Source organism: Salvelinus namaycush, unplaced genomic scaffold, assembly GCF_016432855.1.
Source record: "Salvelinus namaycush isolate Seneca unplaced genomic scaffold, SaNama_1.0 Scaffold35, whole genome shotgun sequence".
Lineage (NCBI taxonomy): Eukaryota > Metazoa > Chordata > Actinopteri > Salmoniformes > Salmonidae > Salvelinus > Salvelinus namaycush.
In genome coordinates, this window is record NW_024060452.1 from 593,046 (window position 1) to 615,217 (window position 22,172).

Sequence of the window (22,172 nt, forward strand, 5' to 3'; positions counted from 1 at the left end):
GGGTTCTAATCAGAGCGATGAATACTCTGGCTGGGTGTTCTAATCAGAGAGATGAATACTCTGGCTGGGGGTTCTAATCAGACAGATGAATACTCTGGATGGGGGTTCTAATCAGACAGATGAATACTCTGGCTGGGGGTTCTAATCAGAGAGATAAATACTCTGGATGGGGGTTCTAATCAGACAGATGAATACTCTGGCTGGGGGTTCTAATTAGAGAGATTAATCCTCTGGCTGGGTGTTCTCATCAGAGAGATGAATACTCTGGCTGGGGGTTCTAATTAGAGAGATGAATACTCTGGCTGGGGGTTCTAATCAGAGAGATGACTACTCCTCTGTAATCTCCTCTGTAAACTCCTCTGTAATCTCCTCTGTAATCTCCTTTGTAGTCTCCTCTGTAAACTCCTCTGTAAACTCCTCTGTAATCTCCTCTGTAATCCCCTCTGTAATCTCTTTTGTAATCTCCTCTGTAAACTCCTCTGTAAACTCCTCTGTAATCTCCTCTGTAATCTCCTCCGTAAACTCCTCTGTAATCTCCTCTGTAAACTCCTCTTTAAACTCCTCTGTAAACTCCTCTGTAATCTCCTCCGTAAACTCCTGTGTATTCTCCTCCGTAAACTCCTCTGTAAACTCCTCTGTAATCTCTTCTGTAAACTCCTCTGTAAACTCCTCTGTAAAATCCTCTGTAAACTCTTCTGTAAACTACTCTGTAAACTCCTCTGTAACTCCTCTGTAATCTCCTCCGTAAACTCCTGTGTAATCTCCTCTGTAAACTCCTCTGTAAACTCCTCTGTAAACTCTTCTGTAATCTCCTCTGTAAAGTCCTCTGTAAACTCCTCTGTAAACTCTTCTGTAAACTCCTCTGTAAACTCCTCTGTAAACTCCTCTGTAATCTCCTCTGTAATCTCCTCTATAATCTCCTACGTAAACTCCTCTGTAATCTCCTCTGTAAACTCCTCTGTAAACGCTTCTGTAAACTCTTCTGTAAACTCCTCTGTAAACTCCTCTGTAATCTCCTCTGTAACCTCTTTAATCTCCTCCGTAAACTCCTCTGTAAACTCCTCTGTATTTTCCTCCGTAAACTCCTCCGTGACCTCCTCTGTAAACTCCTCTTTAATCTCCTCCGTAAACTCCTCCGTAATCTCCTCTGTAATCTCCTCCGTAAACTCCTCTGTAATCTCCTCTGTAAACTCCTCCGTAACCTCCTCTGTAAACTCCTCTTTAATCTCCTCCGTAAACTCCTCTGTAAACTCCTCTGTAAACTCCTCTGTAATCTCCTCCATAAACTCCTCTGTAATCTCCTCTGTAATTGAGGAATTCTTTCTTGGAAGTGTTTTCAACTGTAGTCCCTGCAGTTTTAAGAGCAATGCAACTACTGTTGATTTGCTTGTTTGAATGTGTCTGCAGCTTTTCCCCTGCAGCTTTTCAGTCCCACGTTTTAGTGCTCTGAATGATGACACGTTGTAGCACAGAAACATAGTAGTTTCAGCACCGATGTCCTAAAGGGAAAAACCTACAGCCGTTACCTCTCAGGCATCAGCCATTGTAACAGATACTAATAGATAGAGTATTTACTGTGTGTCTGTTATCCAGGTATCTGGAGTTGGAGAGCAGTGGGCAGCGTAATGAGATCCGTCTCCACTACCGTACCAGGGACCAGCGACAACACACTGAGGTGTTCCCCTACTCCCTGGCAGACGCCCATTGGCACAAGCTGTCTGTGGCCGTCAGTATCTCCCACGTGGTGCTGCACGTCGACTGTAACAGGTGAGTGTGGGCACTGGAGGGGGAGAGGGAGTTTAATGTTAATGTTTGCTGTTCATTTTTATTGTTTATTTCACTTTTGTTTATTATTTACACTACCGTTCAAAAGTCTGGGGTCACTTAGAAATGTCCTTGTTTATGAAAGAAAAAATAAATAAATTGTCCATTAAAATAACATCAAATTGATCAGAAATACAGTGTAGACATTGTTAATGTTGTAAATGACTATTGTAGCTGGAAACGGCAGATTTTTAATGGAATATCTACATAGGTGTACAGAGGCCCATTATCAGCAACCATCACTCCTGTGTTCCAATGGCACGTTGTGTTAGCTAATCCAAGTTTATCATTTTAAAAGGCTAATTGATCATTAGAAAAACCTTTTGCATTTGTGCTGATTACAGTTTTTTACAATCGCTAGGACCCATTTCTCAATACTTAAGTCACTTTTTCAAAACTCTTCACACAGTTCTCCTAACTAACTTTCAGCTTGGCACAGCAGTTCATTTCACGTTCAAAATGCCCTAAAACTACCAAAACACTTCATACACTTCTCAAATCTACTCTTCCATAACAGTAGCAAAGGTTGTCACCCAACAAGCACACGTTGTCACTCATAAAACAATGACCTAAAAAACACTAACAACAGGTAGCATTACACAAAGTTGTCTTTACAAAACAAGGATGACACCTCTCTACTGTTTAGAATTCACTGTGGTATATGTTACAGGAATGTATCAGACATGATGCAATATGCTTCAATATGTTTTGTCATTTTATGGAATTGAGTGATTCCAAAATACAATCATTTGTATATACACCATCTACCGATACAGATACAGTAGCAATACTAGTCAATCCTGTGTTCTGCATTTGGCCACAGGTTCTCATCCACATTACATCTCATCTTGGTCAATACACCCAGGAAAGAATCTTTTGGCATGCCTGGTCTATCCCTGGCGATCTTCTGCAGATATGTCCAGGCATCCAGCATTCATTGCGTCCAGGAGGGACATTTGATCATGTGGATGGTGGTCATAAACCTTCCACCTCCATGAGGAAAATAATTCCTCTGTGGGGTTGAGGAATAGAGAGTAAGGAAGGAGGAAAAGTGACATCATCCTGGTATGGGCTGCAAACCACTCTGACTGCTCGGGAGTGGTGACATGCCACATTGTCCCATACAATTACAAATGTTCTTGCCTCACTGCAACCCTTTCCTCACCCGGCACAACCCTTCCATAGAGGTCACCCAGGAATGAAATGAGAAGCTCTGTGTTGTATGGCCCAATTAGCGGTTTGTGTAACAGCAATCCATCAGAGGATATTGCTGTACACATTGTGATGTTGGCACCCCTCTGGCCCGGGACATCCACTGTGGCTTTTTTCCCAATCACATTCCTTCCTCACCACCGTGTTTTGGCCAAGTTGAAACCAGCCTCATCCACAAAGATGAATATGTGGGGTGTTTGCCTGGCTTCAATCTCCATGACTCTCTAAAATAAATCCACAAGGCAACATAAGAGTTATTACGGTAGTTTACATTATACATTAAAACATGCCATTGTGTGTCTCTGCCCTGTTTGGTTCTGTTCAAAACCAGTTCTGTATTTTATAGTCATCTTACCTGGACTTATTGGTTCCTGAGTTGCTTGACTCGTTCAGAGTTCCTCTCAAAGGGGACAGTGTACAACTGCTTCATCCTGACTTGATGTTGTTTCAGGACTCTAGAAATATTTGTTATGCTTACATTGTCTGCCAACCCTCGTCCCAAATCTCTGAGTTTTATGCCATTGTTTCTGATGACCATATCAACGATTGCAGTTTCCTGCACAGCAGTGAAACTCCTACCTCTCCCGCCTGTAGGAGGTAACCGTTGGGTCCTAAGCAGAAATACAAAAACAATTACAATTACACACAAGTAGGTTTGGAGGCTTTGCTCAATTTACTTCTGTAATGTGCAGTTCAGTCAGATGCCCTTGCAGAATGCACATCTTACCTGTTGTTTTGCCGGACATTTCTCAGAATAGATGCCACTGTTGAGCGTTGGAGATTTGGCTGCACTCTCAGACCAGCCTCTCTCATTGATAGACCATGATTTATTACATGATCAATTATAGGAACCCTAATCCCATCTGAGACTACAGCTCTTGATCTTCCTCTCAGTCTTCTTCCACCATGCGTACGTACTCCTCTCCCTCTCCCTCTCCCTCTCCCTCTCTCTCTCTCTCTCTCTCTCTCTCTCCCTCTCTCTCTCTCTCCCTCTCCCTCTCCCAGCCACTCTTCTTCCTCTTTCAGCCACTTTTCTATCTCTGTCTGGGTCCATGTTTACATTACAGTACAGCATTATTCCTAAGATGTCCCCTTTTGTATGGATGGTAATGAAATTGAAATACTAACACCTGGGTAGGTGTTCAGCTACAATGGGAATCAGCTGTGGTTGGTCTAATTGTTTTGATAGTATTTCATTTTTTAGATTTAGAATATATTTCAATACGGTATTACTGTAGAAATGTAGCAAATTTATGTCTTATTCAATTTTGTGTTATGTTAGGTTTTGAACTTAAGTTTAACAGTTTTGAAAAGAGTATGTTAACATCTGCAAATTGGCCTGTAGGTACACAGAGTTTTGGTGGTGGTTGTGTCTGAGTGAGAAAAGAGTTCATGAAAATTGAAAGATGTAGTCAGTGAATGCATTTTGTTCCAAAGCAATGAAAAATTATCCATAGTTTAGCCCACATAGACTGCTGTTGTGCTCACTGTGTGAAGAGTTTTGAAAAAGTGACCTAAGTATTGAGAAATGGGGCCTAGCGATTTTAAAAAACTGTAAAGAAGCAATAAAATATAAAACCGGCCTTCTTTAGACTAGTTGAGTATCTGGAGCATCAGCATTTGTGGGTTCGATTACAGGCTCAAAATGTCTAGAAACAAAGAACTTTCTTCTGAAACTAGTCAGTCTATTCTTGTTCTGAGAAATGAAGGCTATTCCATGCGAGAATTTGCCAAGAAACTGAAGATCTCGTACAACACTGTGTACTACTCCCTTCACAGAGGAGTGGGAGGCCCTGGTGCACAACTGAGCAAGAGGACAAGTACATTAGAGTGTCTAGTTTGAGAAACAGACACCTCACAAGTCCTCAACTGGCAGCTTCATTAAATAGTACCCGCAAAACACCAGTCTCAACGTAAACAGTGAAGAGGCGACTCCGGGATGCTGGCCTTCTAGGCAGAGTTGCAAAGAAAAAGACATATCTCAGACTGGAAAAGATTAAGATGGAGAAAAGAACACAGACACTGGACAGAGGAACTCTGCCTAGAAGGCCAGCATCCCGGAGTCGCCTCTTCACTGTTGACGTTGAGACTGGTGTTCTCAAACTAGACACTCTAATGTACTTGTCCTAACGATCAATTAGCCTTTTAAAATGATCAACTTTGATTAGCTAACACAACGTGCCATTGGAACACAGGAGTGATGGTTGCTGATGATGGACCTCTGTACACCTATGTAGATATTCCATTAAAAATCTGCCGTTTCCAGCTACAATAGTCATTCACAACATTAACATACACTATATTTCTGATCAATTTGATGTTATTTTAATGGACAAAAAATTAGATTTTCTTTCAAAAACAAGGACATTTCTAAGTGACCCCAGACTTTTGAATGGTAGTGTACTTCACTTGCTTTGGCAATGTTAACATATGTTTCCCATGCCAATAAAGCACTTCAATTGAATTGAGAGCTACAGAGAGAGCAGAAAGGGTTGTCGTGAATGGAGGGAGAGAGAATACCTTTAGGGTACCAGTGCTTTACACTTCCAACACACCGACAGCGTCACTGCGTTTTGGTACACCAGAAAGACATTCATTTCCAATGAAACGCTGCGTTTGCCTTGCAGCATAGCATTGCAGAGGCAGTTGCAGTGTGTTCTGTGTGGTGCATACGTTGGATTTACCGAACGTATGGGTCAAACTGTATACGTAGACGGCTTGACAGAAACGGTAGCAGAAGGTTGAACTTTTGTTGCATACATATCCAGATGATGCTGCGTATTATTTTGCACAATGACGCTGTCGGTGTGTTCGAAGCGTTAGGGATGCCAATGGTGAGCGGGATGTTGGAATGGAATGTAAAATACAAACACTGTGTCATCTATTTGAATTAATGATGCTCTGTGTGTCACGTTCGTCGTAGTAATTATCGGACCAAGGTGCAGCGTGATATGGTTTCCACATGTTTATTAACTGAAACGCACAAACACAATAAAGAATGAACGAAACATGAAGACAATGGAGTGCTCACAGGCAACTACACATAAACAAGATCCCACAAACACAGGTGGGAAAAATAACTACTTAAATATGATCCCCAATTAGAGACAACGATTACATTTACATTTACATTTACCAGCTGCCTCTAATAGGGAATCATACAAAACACCAACACCAACAAAACTAGAACACAACATAGACATAGATATACTAGATCACCCCCTAGTCACGCCCTGACCTACTACACCATAGAGAAACAATGGCTCAGTGTCACGCTCTGACCGTAGATTGCTTTGTATGTTTCTATTTTTTGTTTGGTCAGGGTGTGATGTGGGTGGGCATTCTATGTTTGTATGTCTATTTTTTCTATTTCTATTGTGTTTGGCCTGGTATGATTCCCAATCAGAAGCAGCTGTCAATTGTTGTCTCTGATTGAGAACCATACTTAGGTAGCCTGTTTTCCCACTGTTAGTTGTGGGTGGTTATTTTCTGTTTAGTGTTGGTTGCACCTTGCAGAACTGTTCGTTTGTTGTTTTGTTGTTTTTGTTCATATTGATTAAACGTATTATGAATACTTACCACGCTGCATCTTGGTCCTCTTCTCCTTCTCCCGACGACAATCGTGACACTCTGTGTATAAACAGTATTCTATCCTCCAGTATGTTCTGTGTATTAACAGTATTCTATCCTCCATTATGTTCTGTGTATAAACAGTATTCTATCCTCCATTATGTTCTGTGTATAAACAGTATTCTATCCTCCAGTATGTTCTGTGTATAAACAGTATTCTGTCCTCCAGTATGTTCTGTGTATAAACAGTATTCTATCCTCCAGTATGTTCTGTGTATAAACAGTATTCTGTCCTCCAGTATGTTCTGTGTATAAACAGTATTCTATCCTCCATTATGTTCTGTGTATTAACAGTATTCTATCCTCCAGTATGTTCTGTGTATTAACAGTATTCTATCCTCCAGTATGTTCTGTGTGTAAACAGTATTCTGTCCTCCAGTATGTTCTGTGTATAAACAGTATTCTGTCCTCCAGTATGTTCTGTGTATAAACAGTATTCTGTCCTCCAGTATGTTCTGTGTGTAAACAGTATTCTATCCTCCAGTATGTTCTGTGTATAAACAGTATTCTGTCCTCCATTATGTTTTGTGTATAAACAGTATTCTGTCCTCCAGTATGTTCTGTGTATAAACAGTATTCTATCCTCCATTATGTTCTGTGTATTAACAGTATTCTATCCTCCAGTATGTTCTGTGTATAAACAGTATTCTATCCTCCATTATGTTCTGTGTATTAACAGTATTCTATCCTCCAGTATGTTCTGTGTATAAACAGTATTCTATTCTCCAGTATGTTCTGTGTATAAACAGTATTCTGTCCTCCAGTATGTTCTGTGTATAAACAGTATGCTCTCCTGCAGTATGATCGGTGTATAAACAGTATAGTATCACCTTGTATTCCTCTTGTCCTCTAGGATCTATGAGAGGGTGATAGAGAATCCGTCTATGGACATTCCCTCTGATACCACTGTCTGGCTCGGACAGAGGAACCAGGCCCATGGATACTTCAAGGTATGTTGTAGGGATTCTTATTTTCCTGAAAATCTACCAAGTTTCAATACCGAGAAAAATGTATCCACAGAGTCCTGGGAAATAGCGCAAAAATTGGAAGTGCCCATTTAAAGAGTTTAAAACCAAGATACGGTCACTATGCCAGGGTTCTCCCCCCAGTCCAGAGCGGTCTGAAAGGTACAGAACAACAGGCAGGCTCAGGGCAGAGGTCAGTAGTCCAGAGCAGTCTGAAAGGTACAGAACAGCAGGCAGGCTCAGGGCAGAGGTCAGTAGTCCAGAGCAGTCTGAAAGGTACAGAACAGCAGCAGGCTCAGGGCAGAGGGCAGTAATCCAGGGTGGTGTGACAAGGTACAGAACGGCAGGCAGGCTCAGGGCAGAGGTCAGTAGTCCAGAGCAGTCTGAAAGGTACAGAACAGCAGGCAGGCTCAGGGCAGAGGTCAGTAGTCCAGAGCAGTCTGAAAGGTACAGAACAGCAGCAGGCTCAGGGCAGAGGTCAGTAATCCAGGGTGGTGTGACAAGGTACAGAACGGCAGGCAGGCTCAGGGCAGAGGTCAGTAGTCCAGAGCAGTCTGAAAGGTACAGAACAGCAGGCAGGCTCAGGGCAGAGGTCAGTAGTCCAGAGCAGTCTGAAAGGTACAGAACAACAGGCAGGCTCAGGGCAGAGGTCAGTAGTCCAGAGCAGTCTGAAAGGTACAGAACGGCAGGCAGGCTCAGGGCAGAGGTCAGTAGTCCAGAGCAGTCTGAAAGGTACAGAACGGCAGGCAGGCTCAGGGCAGAGGTCAGTAGTCCAGAGCAGTCTGAAAGGTACAGAACGGCAGGCAGGCTCAGGGCAGAGGTCAGTAGTCCAGAGCAGTCTGAAAGGTACAGAACGGCAGGCAGGCTCAGGGCAGAGGTCAGTAGTCCAGAGCAGTCTGAAAGGTACAGAACGGCAGGCAGGCTCAGGGCAGAGGTCAGTAGTCCAGAGCGGTCTGAAAGGTACAGAACGGCAGGCAGGCTCAGGGCAGAGGTCAGTAATCCAGAGCAGTCTGAAAGGTACAGAACGGCAGGCAGGCTCAGGGCAGAGGTCAGTAGTCCAGAGCAGTCTGAAAGGTACAGAACAGCAGCAGGCTCAGGGCAGAGGTCAGTAGTCCAGAGCAGTTTGAAAGGTACAGAACGGCAGGCAGGCTCAGGGCAGAGGTCAGTAGTCCAGGGTGGTGTGACAAGGTACAGAACAGCAGCAGGCTCAGGGCAGAGGTCAGTAATCCAGAGTGGTGTGACAAGGTACAGAACAGCAGCAGGCTCAGGGCAGAGGTCAGTAATCCAGGGTGGTGTGACAAGGTACAGAACGGCAGGCAGGCTCAGGGCAGAGGTCAGTAGTCCAGGGTGGTGTGACAAGGTACAGAACGGCAGGCAGGCTCAGGGCAGAGGTCAGTAGTCCAGGGTGGTGTGACAAGGTACAGAACGGCAGCAGGCTCAGGGCAGAGGTCAGTAGTCCAGGGTGGTGTGACAAGGTACAGAACAGCAGCAGGCTCAGGGCAGAGGTCAGTAGTCCAGGGTGGTGTGACAAGGTACAGAACAGCAGCAGGCTCAGGGCAGAGGTCAGTAATCCAGGGTGGTGTGACAAGGTACAGAACAGCAGCAGGCTCAGGGCAGAGGTCAGTAATCCAGAGTGGTGTGACAAGGTACAGAGCGGCAGGCAGGCTCAGGGCAGAGGTCAGTAATCCAGGGTGGTGTGACAAGGTACAGAACGGCAGCAGGCTCAGGGCAGAGGTCAGTAATCCAGGGTGGTGTGACAAGGTACAGAACAGCAGCAGGCTCAGGGCAGGCAGAATGGTCAACAACCGGGAAAACAGGAACTAGAGACAGACAGGAGCACGGGAAACAGCGCTGGTAGGCTTGACAAAACAAAACAAACTGGCAACAGACAAACAGAGAACACAGGTATAAATACACTGGGGATAATGAGGAAGACAGGCGACACCTGAAGGGGGGTGGAGACAAGCACAAAGACAGGAGAAACAGATCAGGGTGTGACACACAAAGCCTTTCATCACATCAGTTTTCGGAACAGTGGATCCATCATCTCCAAAACACACAGCTGGTTCTGTACCTCTGTCTCATCAGCTTCTAGTGATTCCAACTGTCAGGTAGCTGGTTCTGTACCTCTGTCTCATCAGCTTCTAGTGATTCCAACTGTCAGGTAGCTGGTTCTGTACCTCTGTCTCATCAGCTTCTAGTGATTCCAACTGTCAGGTAGCTGGTTCTGTACCTCTGTGTCATCAGCTTCTAGTGATTCCAACTGTCAGGTAGGTGGTTCTGTACCTCTGTCTCATCAGCTTCTAGTGATTCCAACTGTCAGGTAGCTGGTTCTGTACCTCTGTCTCATCAGCTTCTAGTGATTCCAACTGTCAGGTAGCTGGTTCTGTACCTCTGTCTCATCAGCTTCTAGTGATTCCAACTGTCAGGTAGCTGGTTCTGTACCTCTGTCTCATCAGCTTCTAGTGATTCCAACTGTCAGGTAGCTGGTTCTGTACTTCTGTCCGTCAGCTTCTAGTGATTCCAACTGTCAGGTAGCTGGTTCTGTACGTCTGTCTCATCAGCTTCTAGTGATTCAAACTGTCAGGTAACTGGTTCAGTACCTCTGTCTCATCAGCTTCTAGTGATTCCAACTGTCAGCTAACGTCACACACTCATGGAGCTCAGCTAGGCTAACTCATCCTGCATAGATATGATCTGAGGTCAACCTCTCCCACTCTCTCTCTCTCTCTCCTCCCTTTCGCTCTCTGTCCTTCTGTCTCAACTTCTCTCTCTCTCTCTCTCCTCCCTTTCTCTCTTTGTTATTCTGTCTCAACCCCTCTCTCTCTCTCTCCTCCATTTCTCTCTCTGTTATTCTGTCTCAAACTCTCTCCCCTTCTCCCTTTCTCTCCCTCTCTCCCCTTCTCGCTTTCTCTCCCTCTCTCCCCTTCTCCCTTTCTCTCCCTCCTCCCGTATCTTACTGTCTCTACAGGGTATAATGCAGGATGTTCAGCTGGTCGTCATGCCTCAAGGCTACATCTCCCAGTGTCCAGACCTCAACCGCAGTAAGAGAACAGTTACATTTAGTACCTATAAAAGTCTGGAAACTCTGAAGTTAACATGCTGACATGTACATTATTGTACAGCCACTATAAAAGTCTGGAAACTCTGCATCTAAAATGAGATGCCCACAAAAGGCAACATCAGCTACACATGCAGTTACAGTATAGCTCTTATATGCTTGCCAGTACAGTTACATGGACATTGACAATGGAACTATCATGCCAACATTACATTACCATGACTCACCTGTGTTTTAGCTTGCCCCACCTGCAATGACTTCCATGGGCTGGTACAGAAGATCATGGAGCTGCAGGATGTCTTAGCCAAGACCTCCAGCAAGGTACTATAGCATAAGACAATGGGTGCCTCAATCGTCTACAGTGGTTTCCTCTCCTTGTCTTCTTTCCTTCATCTGCATTGATCTGAAGGGGAGAGGAGAGGAGAGGAAGCCACTTGAAAACGATTGAGATTCACCCTCTGTTGTGTCTCTCTGGTCGACATGCTAGCTGTTCTTACAAGTCCTACTTTGTGTAATGTACAGTAGAGTAGTGTAGAGTAATGGTGTAGCTGTGGACAGCTGCTCAGCCAGGCACACCACCGCCTGATGCTCTGTCAGTGTACAAGGCATAAGTGTATGAATCATTCACACAGACGGTAAGTGAGGGAACATCCATTTACTGTTCTTTACTACAGCGCATGGAGCATCTCTGTCACCATGTGGTTTACTGGGCTCTGGTTCCCTTGTCCTGCAACACTGGGTTGTTGAATAAATGACTAGTTAAAAAGCAGACCGTAACAATGGGCTATTGACCCCAAACAATGTGTGTGGCACATACTGTAGGCTGACACACACACACACACACACACACACACACACACACACACACACACACACACACACACACACACACACACACACACACACACACACACACACACACACACACACACACACACACACACACACACACACACACACACACACACACACACACACACACACAGTAACGTTTGTTTTGGTGTGTGTACAGCTGTCGCGTGCGGAGGAGAAGATGCAGGGTCTGGATGGTTGTTACTGTGAGAGGAGCTGCAGTATGAATGGAGTGCTGTACAGGGAGGACGAGGGATGGACAGACGGATGCAGGAACTGTTCCTGCTATGTAAGAATTTTTTATATTTTATTTTATTTATTATTATTATTGTTTCTTTTTTTACCTTTATTTAGCTAGGCAAGTCAGTTAAGAACAAATTCTTATTTACAATGATGGCCTACTATAACATACTATACCAGCCTATAACAGGCTATAACAGGTTATAACACACTATAACAGACTATAACAGACTATAACAGGTTATAACACACTATAACAGACTATAATAGACTATAACAGACTATAACAGGTTATAACAGACTATAACAGACTATAATATACTATAACAGACTATGACAGACTATAACAGACTATAACAGACTATAACACAAGAACTGCTCCATCTACATAATGCTATAACCTAGGGCTCTCTACTACCTGTTATATAGGGCTTAAAGGGACAGTTCACTTTATAATCACTGTGGTTTAAAGGGACAGCTCACACTATAGACAGTGTAAGCTTAAAAAGACAGTTCACTCTATAATCACTGTGGGTTTAAAGGTGACAGTCCAATCTATAATCACTGTGGACTTAAAGGTATAGTTCACTTCATGATCACAGTTATCCGGGACTTAAAGGGACGGCACTGAATGGAAAACCATAACCTGTGTCTGAAAAATCTATAGTGCATCAACTCTATGTGCTTCTCCTGATCCCAGAGATCAAGACATAGGGTGCGTTCCTAAATTCAGTTCATACTAAAACATAAACGTCCTCTCACTGTCAACTGCGTTTATTTTCAGCAAACTTAACATGTGTAAATATTTGTATGAACATAACAAGATTCAACAACTGAGACATAAACTGAAGAAGTTCCACAGACATGTGACTAACATAAATTGAATAATGTGTCCCTGAACAAAGGGGGGGTCAAAATCAAAAGTAACAGTCAGTATCTGGTGTGGCCACCAGCTGCATTAACTTCTTGACGCACGGATCCCGTTACCGGGATCATTTATCAACAACAACCGCTAAACTGCAGAATATTTATAATCATGAAATCACAAGTGAAATATACCAAAACACAGCTTAGCTTGTTGTTAATCCACCTATCGTGTCAGATTTTGAAAATATGCTTTACATCGAAAGCAATCCAAGCATTTGTGAGTTTATCAATCACTAGACAAAACACTAAGAACAGCTAGCCTTAAATTAGCTTGGTCACAATCCAACAGGTCCCAGACATGCTCAATGGATTGAGATCCTGGCTCTTCGCTGGCCATGGCAGAACACTGACATTCCTTTCTTGCAGGAAATCACACAGAACGAACAGTATGGCTGGTGGCATTGTCATGCTGGAGGGTCATGTCAGGTTGAGCCTGCAGGAAGGGTACCACATGAGGGAGGAGGATGTCTTCCCTGTAACACACAGCGTTGAGAGTGCCTGCAATGACAACAAGCTCAGTCCGATGATGCTGTGACAAACTGCCCCAGACCATGACGGACCCTCCACCTCCAAATCGATCCCGCTCCAGAGTACAGGACTCGGTGTAACGTTCATTCCTTCGACGATAAAAGCAAATCTGACCATCACCCTGGTGAGAGAAAACCGCAACTCATCAGAGAAGAGCACTTTTTGCCAGTCCTGTCAGGTCCAGCGACGGTGGGTTTGTGCCCATAGGCGACGTTGTTGCCAGTGATGTCTGGTGAGGACCTGCCTTACAACAGGCCTACAAGCCCTCAGTCCAGCCTCTCTCAGCCTATTGCGGACAGTCTGAGCACTGATGGAGGGATTGTGCGTTCCTGGTGTAACTCGGGCAGTTGTTGTTGCCATCCTGTACCTGTCCCGCAGGTGTGATGTTCGGCTGTACCGATCCTGTGTAAATGTTGTTACAAGTGGTCTGCCACAGCGAGGACGATCAGCTGTCCATCCTGTCTCCCTGTAGCGCTGTCTTAGGCGGTTCACAGTACGGAAATTGCAATTTTTTGGCCTGGCCACATCTGCAGTCCTCATGCCTCTTTGCAGCATGCCTAAGGCACGTTCACGCAGATGAGCAAGGACCCTCTGTGTTTTTCACAGTCAGTAGAAATGCCTCTTTAACCTGTTTGGGCTGCAGGGGCAGTATTGAGTAGCCAGATAAAAGGTGCCCATTTCAAACGGCCTCGTACTCAATTCTTGCTCGTACAATATGCATATTATTATTACTATTGGATAGAAAACACTCTCTAGTTTCTAAAACCGTTTGAATTATATCTGTGAGTCAAACAGAACTCATTTGGCACAAACTTCCTGACCAGGAAGTGGAAAGTCTGAAATCGAGGCTCTGTTCTACTTCCTGCCTATAAATGGGCATGATACGTATTAGTATACATGCACTTCATAGACCTTCCCCTGGATGTCAAGAGGCGGTGAGAGGTGAAATTTAGTGTTTATCTTGGTCTGAAGTGGAAAACAAGCTCTTTGTATGACGTGTCCCCCATTTCTTGTTTTCTGGAGAGCGCGAAGAGGGACCTGAATTTGCCTTCTGTTTAGCTGCCGTTATAGGCGACTAATATCTCCGGCTTTGATTTTATTTGATACATGTGACCATATCATCGTAAAGTATGTTTTTTCAATATAGTTTCATCAGATTATTGAAATTTTTTCGGGAGTTTTGCCGTGTTCCGTTCTCTTCCGTTTGTTGACATGGAGAGATTCGCGCCACTTGGCTAGTGTGCTTGCTAAATCGAGAGGGAAAATGGACGTTCTAAATCCAAACAACGATTGTTCTTGACAAAGGACCCCTTGTCCAACATTCTGATGGAAGATCAGCAAAAGTAAGAAACATTTTATGATGCTATTTCATATATCTGTCGTACATGTGAACTAGTCGTCGGCGCCCAACTTTGGGGTACTCTAGCTATACCGAAGCTGGATGTCGTAATGAAGTTATTTTTTAGAATTCTAACACTGCGATTTCATTAAGAACTAATGGATCTATCATTTCCTATACAACATGTATTTTTTAGTTATGTTTATGAATAGCTATTTGGTCAGAATATGTGTGTCAGAAAAAGTGTCAGAAAAATATCCGGACGTTGTGGAAAAAGTAGCTACGATAGCACAATGTATAACCACTGATTTCAGCTCTAAATATGCACATTTTCGAACAAAACATAAGTGTATGTATAACCTGATGTTATAGGACTGTCATCTGATGAAGAATATCAAGGTTAGTCAAAAATTATATATCTTTTACTGGTTTGTTACGATCGCTAACTTTTACTGCTGGGAAATGGCTTGTCTTTCTGGCTATTGTGGTAAGCTAATATAACGCTATATTGTGTTTTCGCTGTAAAACACTTAATAAATCGGAAATATTGGCTGGAATCACAAGATGCCTGTCTTTCATTTGCTGTACACTATGTATTTTTCAGAAATGTTTTATGATGAGTAATTAGGTATTTGACGTTGGTGTCTGTAATTATTATGGCTGCTTTCGGTGCAATTTCTGATTGTAGCTGCAATGTAAACTATGATTTATACCTGAAATATGCACATTTTTCGAACAAAACATAGATTTATTGTATAACATGTTATAAGACTGTCATCTGATGAAGTTGTTTGTTGGTTAGTTTGGTTGGTTCTTGGTTAGTTAGGTTGGCTTTGTGCATGCTACCTGTGCTGTGAAAAATGTCTGTCCTTTTTTTGTATTTGGTGGTGAGCTAACATAAATAAACGTGCTGTTTTCGCTGTAAAACATTTTAAAAATCGGACATGTTGGCTGGATTCACAAGATGTGTACCTTTCATTTGCTGTATTGGACTTGTTAATGTGTGAAAGTTAAATATTTAAAAAATATATATTTTGAATTTCGCGCCCTGCACTTGAGCTGGCTGTTGTCATAAGTGTACCGACGTCGGGCTTGCAGCCAGAAGAAGTTTTTTAACATCTTAAGTTTTCATAACTGTGACCTTAATTGCCTACCGTCTGTAAGCTGCTAGTGTCTTAGCGACCGTTCCACAGGTGCATGTTCATTAATTGTTTATGGTTTATTGAACAAGCATGGGAAACAGTGTTTAACCCCTTTACAATGAAGAACTGTGAAGTTATTTGGATTTTTATGAATTATCTTTGAAAGACAGGGTCCTGAAAAAGGGACATTTCTATCCTTGCTGAGTTTTGATCGCCATACTAATAACATCTGTTTCGTCTCATTCCTTTAGAATGGTACAGTCCAGTGTGAGAGCATCTCGTGCCCCCCTCCCCAGTGTCCCCCTGACTCCGCCCCTGCCTATGTGCCAGGCACGTGCTGCAAAGAGTGTCAGCGTGAGTAACAACACCTACCCTTCTCATGCCATGTTCTTCTCATGTCTGCACAACTCAGTCCTCCTGTTCTTTCTCTAACATTCTCTCTCGCCCTCTCTCTCTCTCTTGCCCTCTCTCTCTCTCTCTCTTGCCCTCTCTCTCTCTTGCCCTCTCTCTCTCTCTCTTGCCCTCTCTCTCTCTCTCTCTCTCTCTCTTTCTCTCTCTCTCTCTCTCTCTCTCTCCCTCTCTCTCTCTCTTTCTCCATTCTGTTCCCTCCTTCTCTATCTCTCTCTCTGTCATTCCTCCCCATCCCTCAGCCCACAGTGTGAAGCACACAATCATAAAGACTTGTCTTAATAACTGACCACATCTCTGCGTTGCTAGGATACTCCCGCCACGTACACAGCACTCAATGCCTTCACATATACATCAATAATTCAAGGCCAGTCTTTAAAGCCTGCTGCTATCTGGAGCCAGTGTTAGTATGAAACCCATTTAAGTAATGACTTAAGCTGTGTGTAACACGCTACTGTACCTTGCTCCCAATGTTAAAAGGGATTAGGAATAACTAAAAACGGTGTGTGTGCACGTGTGCATTTGTGTGTGTGTGTCCATAGCTGTGTGTCTGTTCAGAGGAAGGGTGTATGTGGAAGGGGACTTGAAGAGTGTGAGGGATTCATCTGGAAACTGTTTACTGTTTGAGTGTCAGGTAAGTCCAATACACTCCACATGTCTACACACTCTTAGCTTGCAATGATTACAGAACACACCTGCACTCAACACACCATGATAATCCCTATATAGACAACACACCATGATAATCCCTATAGAGACAACACACCATGATAATCCCTATATAGACAACACACCATGATAATCCCTATAGAGACAACACACCATGATAATCCCTATAGAGACAACACACCATGATAATCCCTATAGAGACAACACACCATGATAATCCCTATAGAGACAACACACCATGATAATCCCTATAGAGACAACACACCATGATAATCCCTATAGAGACAACACACCATGATAATCCCTATAGAGACAACACACCATGATAATCCCTATAGAGACAACACACCATGATAATCCCTATAGAGACAACACACCATGATAATCCCTATAGAGACAACACACCATGATAATCCCTATAGAGACAACAGACCATGATAATCCCTATAGAGACAACACACCATGATAATCCCTATAGAGACAACAGACCATGATAATCCCTATAGAGACAACACACCATGATAATCCCTATAGAGACAACACACCATGATAATCCCTATAGAGACAACAGACCATGAGAATCCTTATAGAGACAACACACCATGATAATCCCTATAGAGACAACACACCATGATAATCCCTATAGAGACAACAGACCATGATAATCCCTATAGAGACAACACACCATGATAATCCTTATATAGACAACACACCATGATAATCCCTATAGAGACAACAGACCATGAGAATCCTTATAGAGACAACACACCATGATAATCCTTATAGAGACAACACACCATGATAATCCCTATAGAGACAACACACTCCCTCTGATCCAGCCTGGTCTGGGCGCGTTTCATGTTGAAATACATATCATCCATATTATTATCTGGTGGTGGATGGCCTCATGTACTAATGCATCAGATCAGCCTTTACAGTACCTCTCAAACCAACAGCTTGGATATAGACACGTCTCACAGAACAGATTGACTATAGACACGTCTCACAGAACAGAACAGCTTGACTATAGACACGTCTCACAGAACAGAACAGCTTGACTATAGACACGTCTCACAGAACAGAACAGCTTGACTATAGACACGTCTCACAGAACAGCTTGACTATAGACACGTCTCACAGAACAGCTTGACTATAGACACATCTCACAGAACAGCTTGACTATAGACACGTCTCACAGAACAGCTTGACTATAGACACATCTCACAGAACAGCTTGACTATAGACACGTCTCACAGAACAACTTGACTATAGACACGTCTCACAGAACAACTTGACTATAGACACGTCTCACAGAACAACTTGACTATAGACACGTCTCACAGAACAACTTGACTATAGACACGTCTCACAGAACAGCTTGCCTATAGACACGTCTCACAGAACAGCTGGACTATAGACACGTCTCACAGAACAGCTTGACTATAGACACGTCTCACAGAACAGCTGGACTATAGACACGTCTCACAGAACAGCTGGACTATAGACACGTCTCACAGAACAGCTTGACTATAGACACGTCTCACAGAACAGCTTGACTATAGACACGTCTCACAGAACAGAACAGCTTGACAATAGACACGTCTCACAGAACAGAACAGCTTGACTATAGACACGTCTCACAGAACAGAACAGCTTGACTATAGACACGTCTCACAGAACAGAACAGCTTGACTATAGACACGTCTCACAGAACAGATTGACTATAGACACGTCTCACAGAACAGATTGACTATAGACACGTCTCACAGAACAGCTTGACTATAGACACGTCTCACAGAACAGCTTGACTATAGACACGTCTCACAGAACAGCTGGACTATAGACACGTCTCACAGAACAGCTGGTCTATAGATACGTCTCACAGAACAGAACAGCTTGACTATAGACACGTCTCACAGAACAGAACAGCTTGACTATAGACACGTCTCACAGAACAGATTGACTATTGACACGTCTCACAGAACAGATTGACTATAGACACATCTCACAGAACAGCTTGACTATAGACACGTCTCACAGAACAGAAAAGCTTGACTATAGACACGTCCCACAGAACAGCTGGACTATAGACACGTCTCACAGAACAGATTGACTATAGACACGTCTCACAGAACAGCTGGACTATAGACACGTCTCACAGAACAGCTGGACTATAGACACGTCTCACAGAACAGCTTGAATATAGACACGTCTCACAGAACAGAACAGCTTGACTATAGACACGTCTCACAGAACAGCTTGACTATAGACACGTCTCACAGAACAGATTGACTATAGACACGTCTCACAGAACAGAACAGCTTGACTATAGACACATCTCACAGAACAGCTTGACTATAGACACGTCTCACAGAACAGCTGGACTATAGACACGTCTCACAGAACAGCTTGACTATAGACACGTCTCACAGAACAGCTTGACTATAGACACGTCTCACAGAACAGCTTGACTATAGACACGTCTCACAGAACAGAACAGCTTGACTATAGACACGTCTCACAGAACAGAACAGCTTGACTATAGACACGTCTCACAGAACAGAACAGCTTGACTATAGACACGTCTCACAGAACAGCTTGACTATAGACACGTCTCACAGAACAGAACAGCTTGACTATAGACACGTCTCACAGAACAGAACAGCTTGACTATAGACACGTCTCACAGAACAGCTTGACTATAGACACGTCTCACAGAACAGCTTGACTATAGACACATCTCACAGAACAGCTTGACTATAGACACGTCTCACAGAACAGATTGACTATAGACACGTCTCACAGAACAGATTGACTATAGACACGTCTCACAGAACAGATTGACTATAGACACGTCTCACAGAACAGCTTGACTATAGACACATCTCACAGAACAGCTTGCCTATAGACACGTCTCACAGAACAGCTTGACTATAGACACGTCTCACAGAACAGAACAGCTTGACAATAGACACGTCTCACAGAACAGAACAGCTTGACTATAGACACGTCTCACAGAACAGAACAGCTTGACTATAGACACGTCTCACAGAACAGAACAGCTTGACTATAGACACGTCTCACAGAACAGAACAGCTTGACAATAGACACGTCTCACAGAACAGAACACCTTGACTATAGACACGTCTCACAGAACAGAACAGCTTGACAATAGACACGTCTCACAGAACAGCTTGACTATAGACACGTCTCACAGAACAGCTTAACTATAGACACGTCTCACAGAACAGCTTGACTATAGACACGTCTCACAGAACAGCTTGACTATAGACACGTCTCACAGAACAGCTTGACTATAGACACGTCTCACAGAACAGCTTGACTATAGACACGTCTCACAGAACAGAACAGCTGGACTATAGACACGTCTCACAGAACAGCTGGACTATAGACACGTCTCACAGAACAGCTGGACTATAGATACGGCTCACAGAATAGCTTGACTATAGACACGTCTCACAGAACATAACAGCTTGACTATAGACACGTCTCACAGAACAGCTTGACTATAGACACGTCTCACAGAACAGCTTAACTATAGACACGTCTCACAGAACAGCTTGACTATAGACACGTCTCACAGAACAGCTTGACTATAGACACGTCTCACAGAACAGCTTGACTACAGACACGTCTCACAGAACAGCTTGACTACAGACACGTCTCACAGAACAGCTGGACTATAGATACGGCTCACAGAACAGCTTTACTATAGACACGTCTCACAGAACAGAACAGCTTGACTATAGACACGTCTCACAGAACAGCTTGACTATAGACACGTCTCACAGAACAGAACAGCTTGACTATAGACACGTCTCACAGAACAGCTTGACTATAGACACGTCTCACAGAACAGAACAGCTGGACTATAGACACGTCTCACAGAACAGCTGGACTATAGATACGGCTCACAGAACAGCTTGACTACAGACACGTCTCACAGAACAGCTGGACTATAGATACGGCTCACAGAACAGCTTGACTATAGACACGTCTCACAGAACAGAACAGCTTGACTATAGACACGTCTCACAGAACAGCTTGACTATAGACACGTCTCACAGAACAGAACAGCTGGACTATAGACACGTCTCACAGAACAGAACAGCTTGACTATAGACACGTCTCACAGAACAGCTGGACTATAGACACGTCTCACAGAACAGCTGGACTATAGATACGGCTCACAGAACAGAACAGCTTGACTACAGACACGTCTCACAGAACAGCTGGACTATAGATACGGCTCACAGAACAGAACAGCTTGACTACAGACACGTCTCACAGAACAGCTTGACTATAGACACGTCTCACAGAACAGAACAGCTTGACTACAGACACGTCTCACAGAACAGCTTGACTATAGACACGTCTCACAGAACAGCTTGACTATAGACACGTTTCACAGAACAGCTTGACTATAGACACGTTTCACAGAACAGCTTGACTATAGACACGTCTCACAGAACAGCTTGACTATAGACACGTCTCACAGAACAGCTTGACTATAGACACGTCTCACAGAACAGCTTGACAATAGACACGTCTCACAGAACAGCTGGACTATAGACACGTCTCACAGAACAGCTTGACTATAGACACGTCTCACAGAACAGCTTGACTATAGACACGTCTCACAGAACAGCTGGACTATAGACACGTCTCACAGAACAGCTTGACTATAGACACGTCTCACAGAACAGAACAGCTTGACTATAGACACGTCTCACAGAACAGCTTGACTATAGACACGTCTCACAGAACAGCTTGACTATAGACACATCTCACAGAACAGCTTGACTATAGACACGTCTCACAGAACAGCTTGACTATAGACACATCTCACAGAACAGCTTGACTATAGACACGTCTCACAGAACAACTTGACTATAGACACGTCTCACAGAACAACTTGACTATAGACACGTCTCACAGAACAACTTGACTATAGACACGTCTCACAGAACAACTTGACTATAGACACGTCTCACAGAACAGCTTGCCTATAGACACGTCTCACAGAACAGCTGGACTATAGACACGTCTCACAGAACAGCTTGACTATAGACACGTCTCACAGAACAGCTGGACTATAGACACGTCTCACAGAACAGCTGGACTATAGACACGTCTCACAGAACAGCTTGACTATAGACACGTCTCACAGAACAGAACAGCTTGACAATAGACACGTCTCACAGAACAGAACAGCTTGACTATAGACACGTCTCACAGAACAGAACAGCTTGACTATAGACACGTCTCACAGAACAGAACAGCTTGACTATAGACACGTCTCACAGAACAGATTGACTATAGACACGTCTCACAGAACAGATTGACTATAGACA

At 43.6% G+C, this 22,172-nt stretch overlaps 1 protein-coding gene across 1 annotated transcript in view; it reads left to right on the top strand.

Annotated features, from left to right (window-relative positions):
• Positions 1-22,172, top strand: part of LOC120040414 (protein NEL-like) — a gene marked incomplete at its 3' end in the record, with an annotated part of 74,237 nt that overhangs the window by 28,766 nt on the left and 23,299 nt on the right. The window contains exons 4-10 of the mRNA XM_038985582.1: positions 1,594-1,767; positions 7,520-7,616; positions 10,603-10,675; positions 10,931-11,013; positions 11,705-11,833; positions 15,972-16,074; positions 16,671-16,762. Coding sequence (XP_038841510.1) covers positions 1,594-1,767; positions 7,520-7,616; positions 10,603-10,675; positions 10,931-11,013; positions 11,705-11,833; positions 15,972-16,074; positions 16,671-16,762 — 751 coding nt within the window. The remainder of the gene's footprint in view (positions 1-1,593; positions 1,768-7,519; positions 7,617-10,602; positions 10,676-10,930; positions 11,014-11,704; positions 11,834-15,971; positions 16,075-16,670; positions 16,763-22,172) is intronic.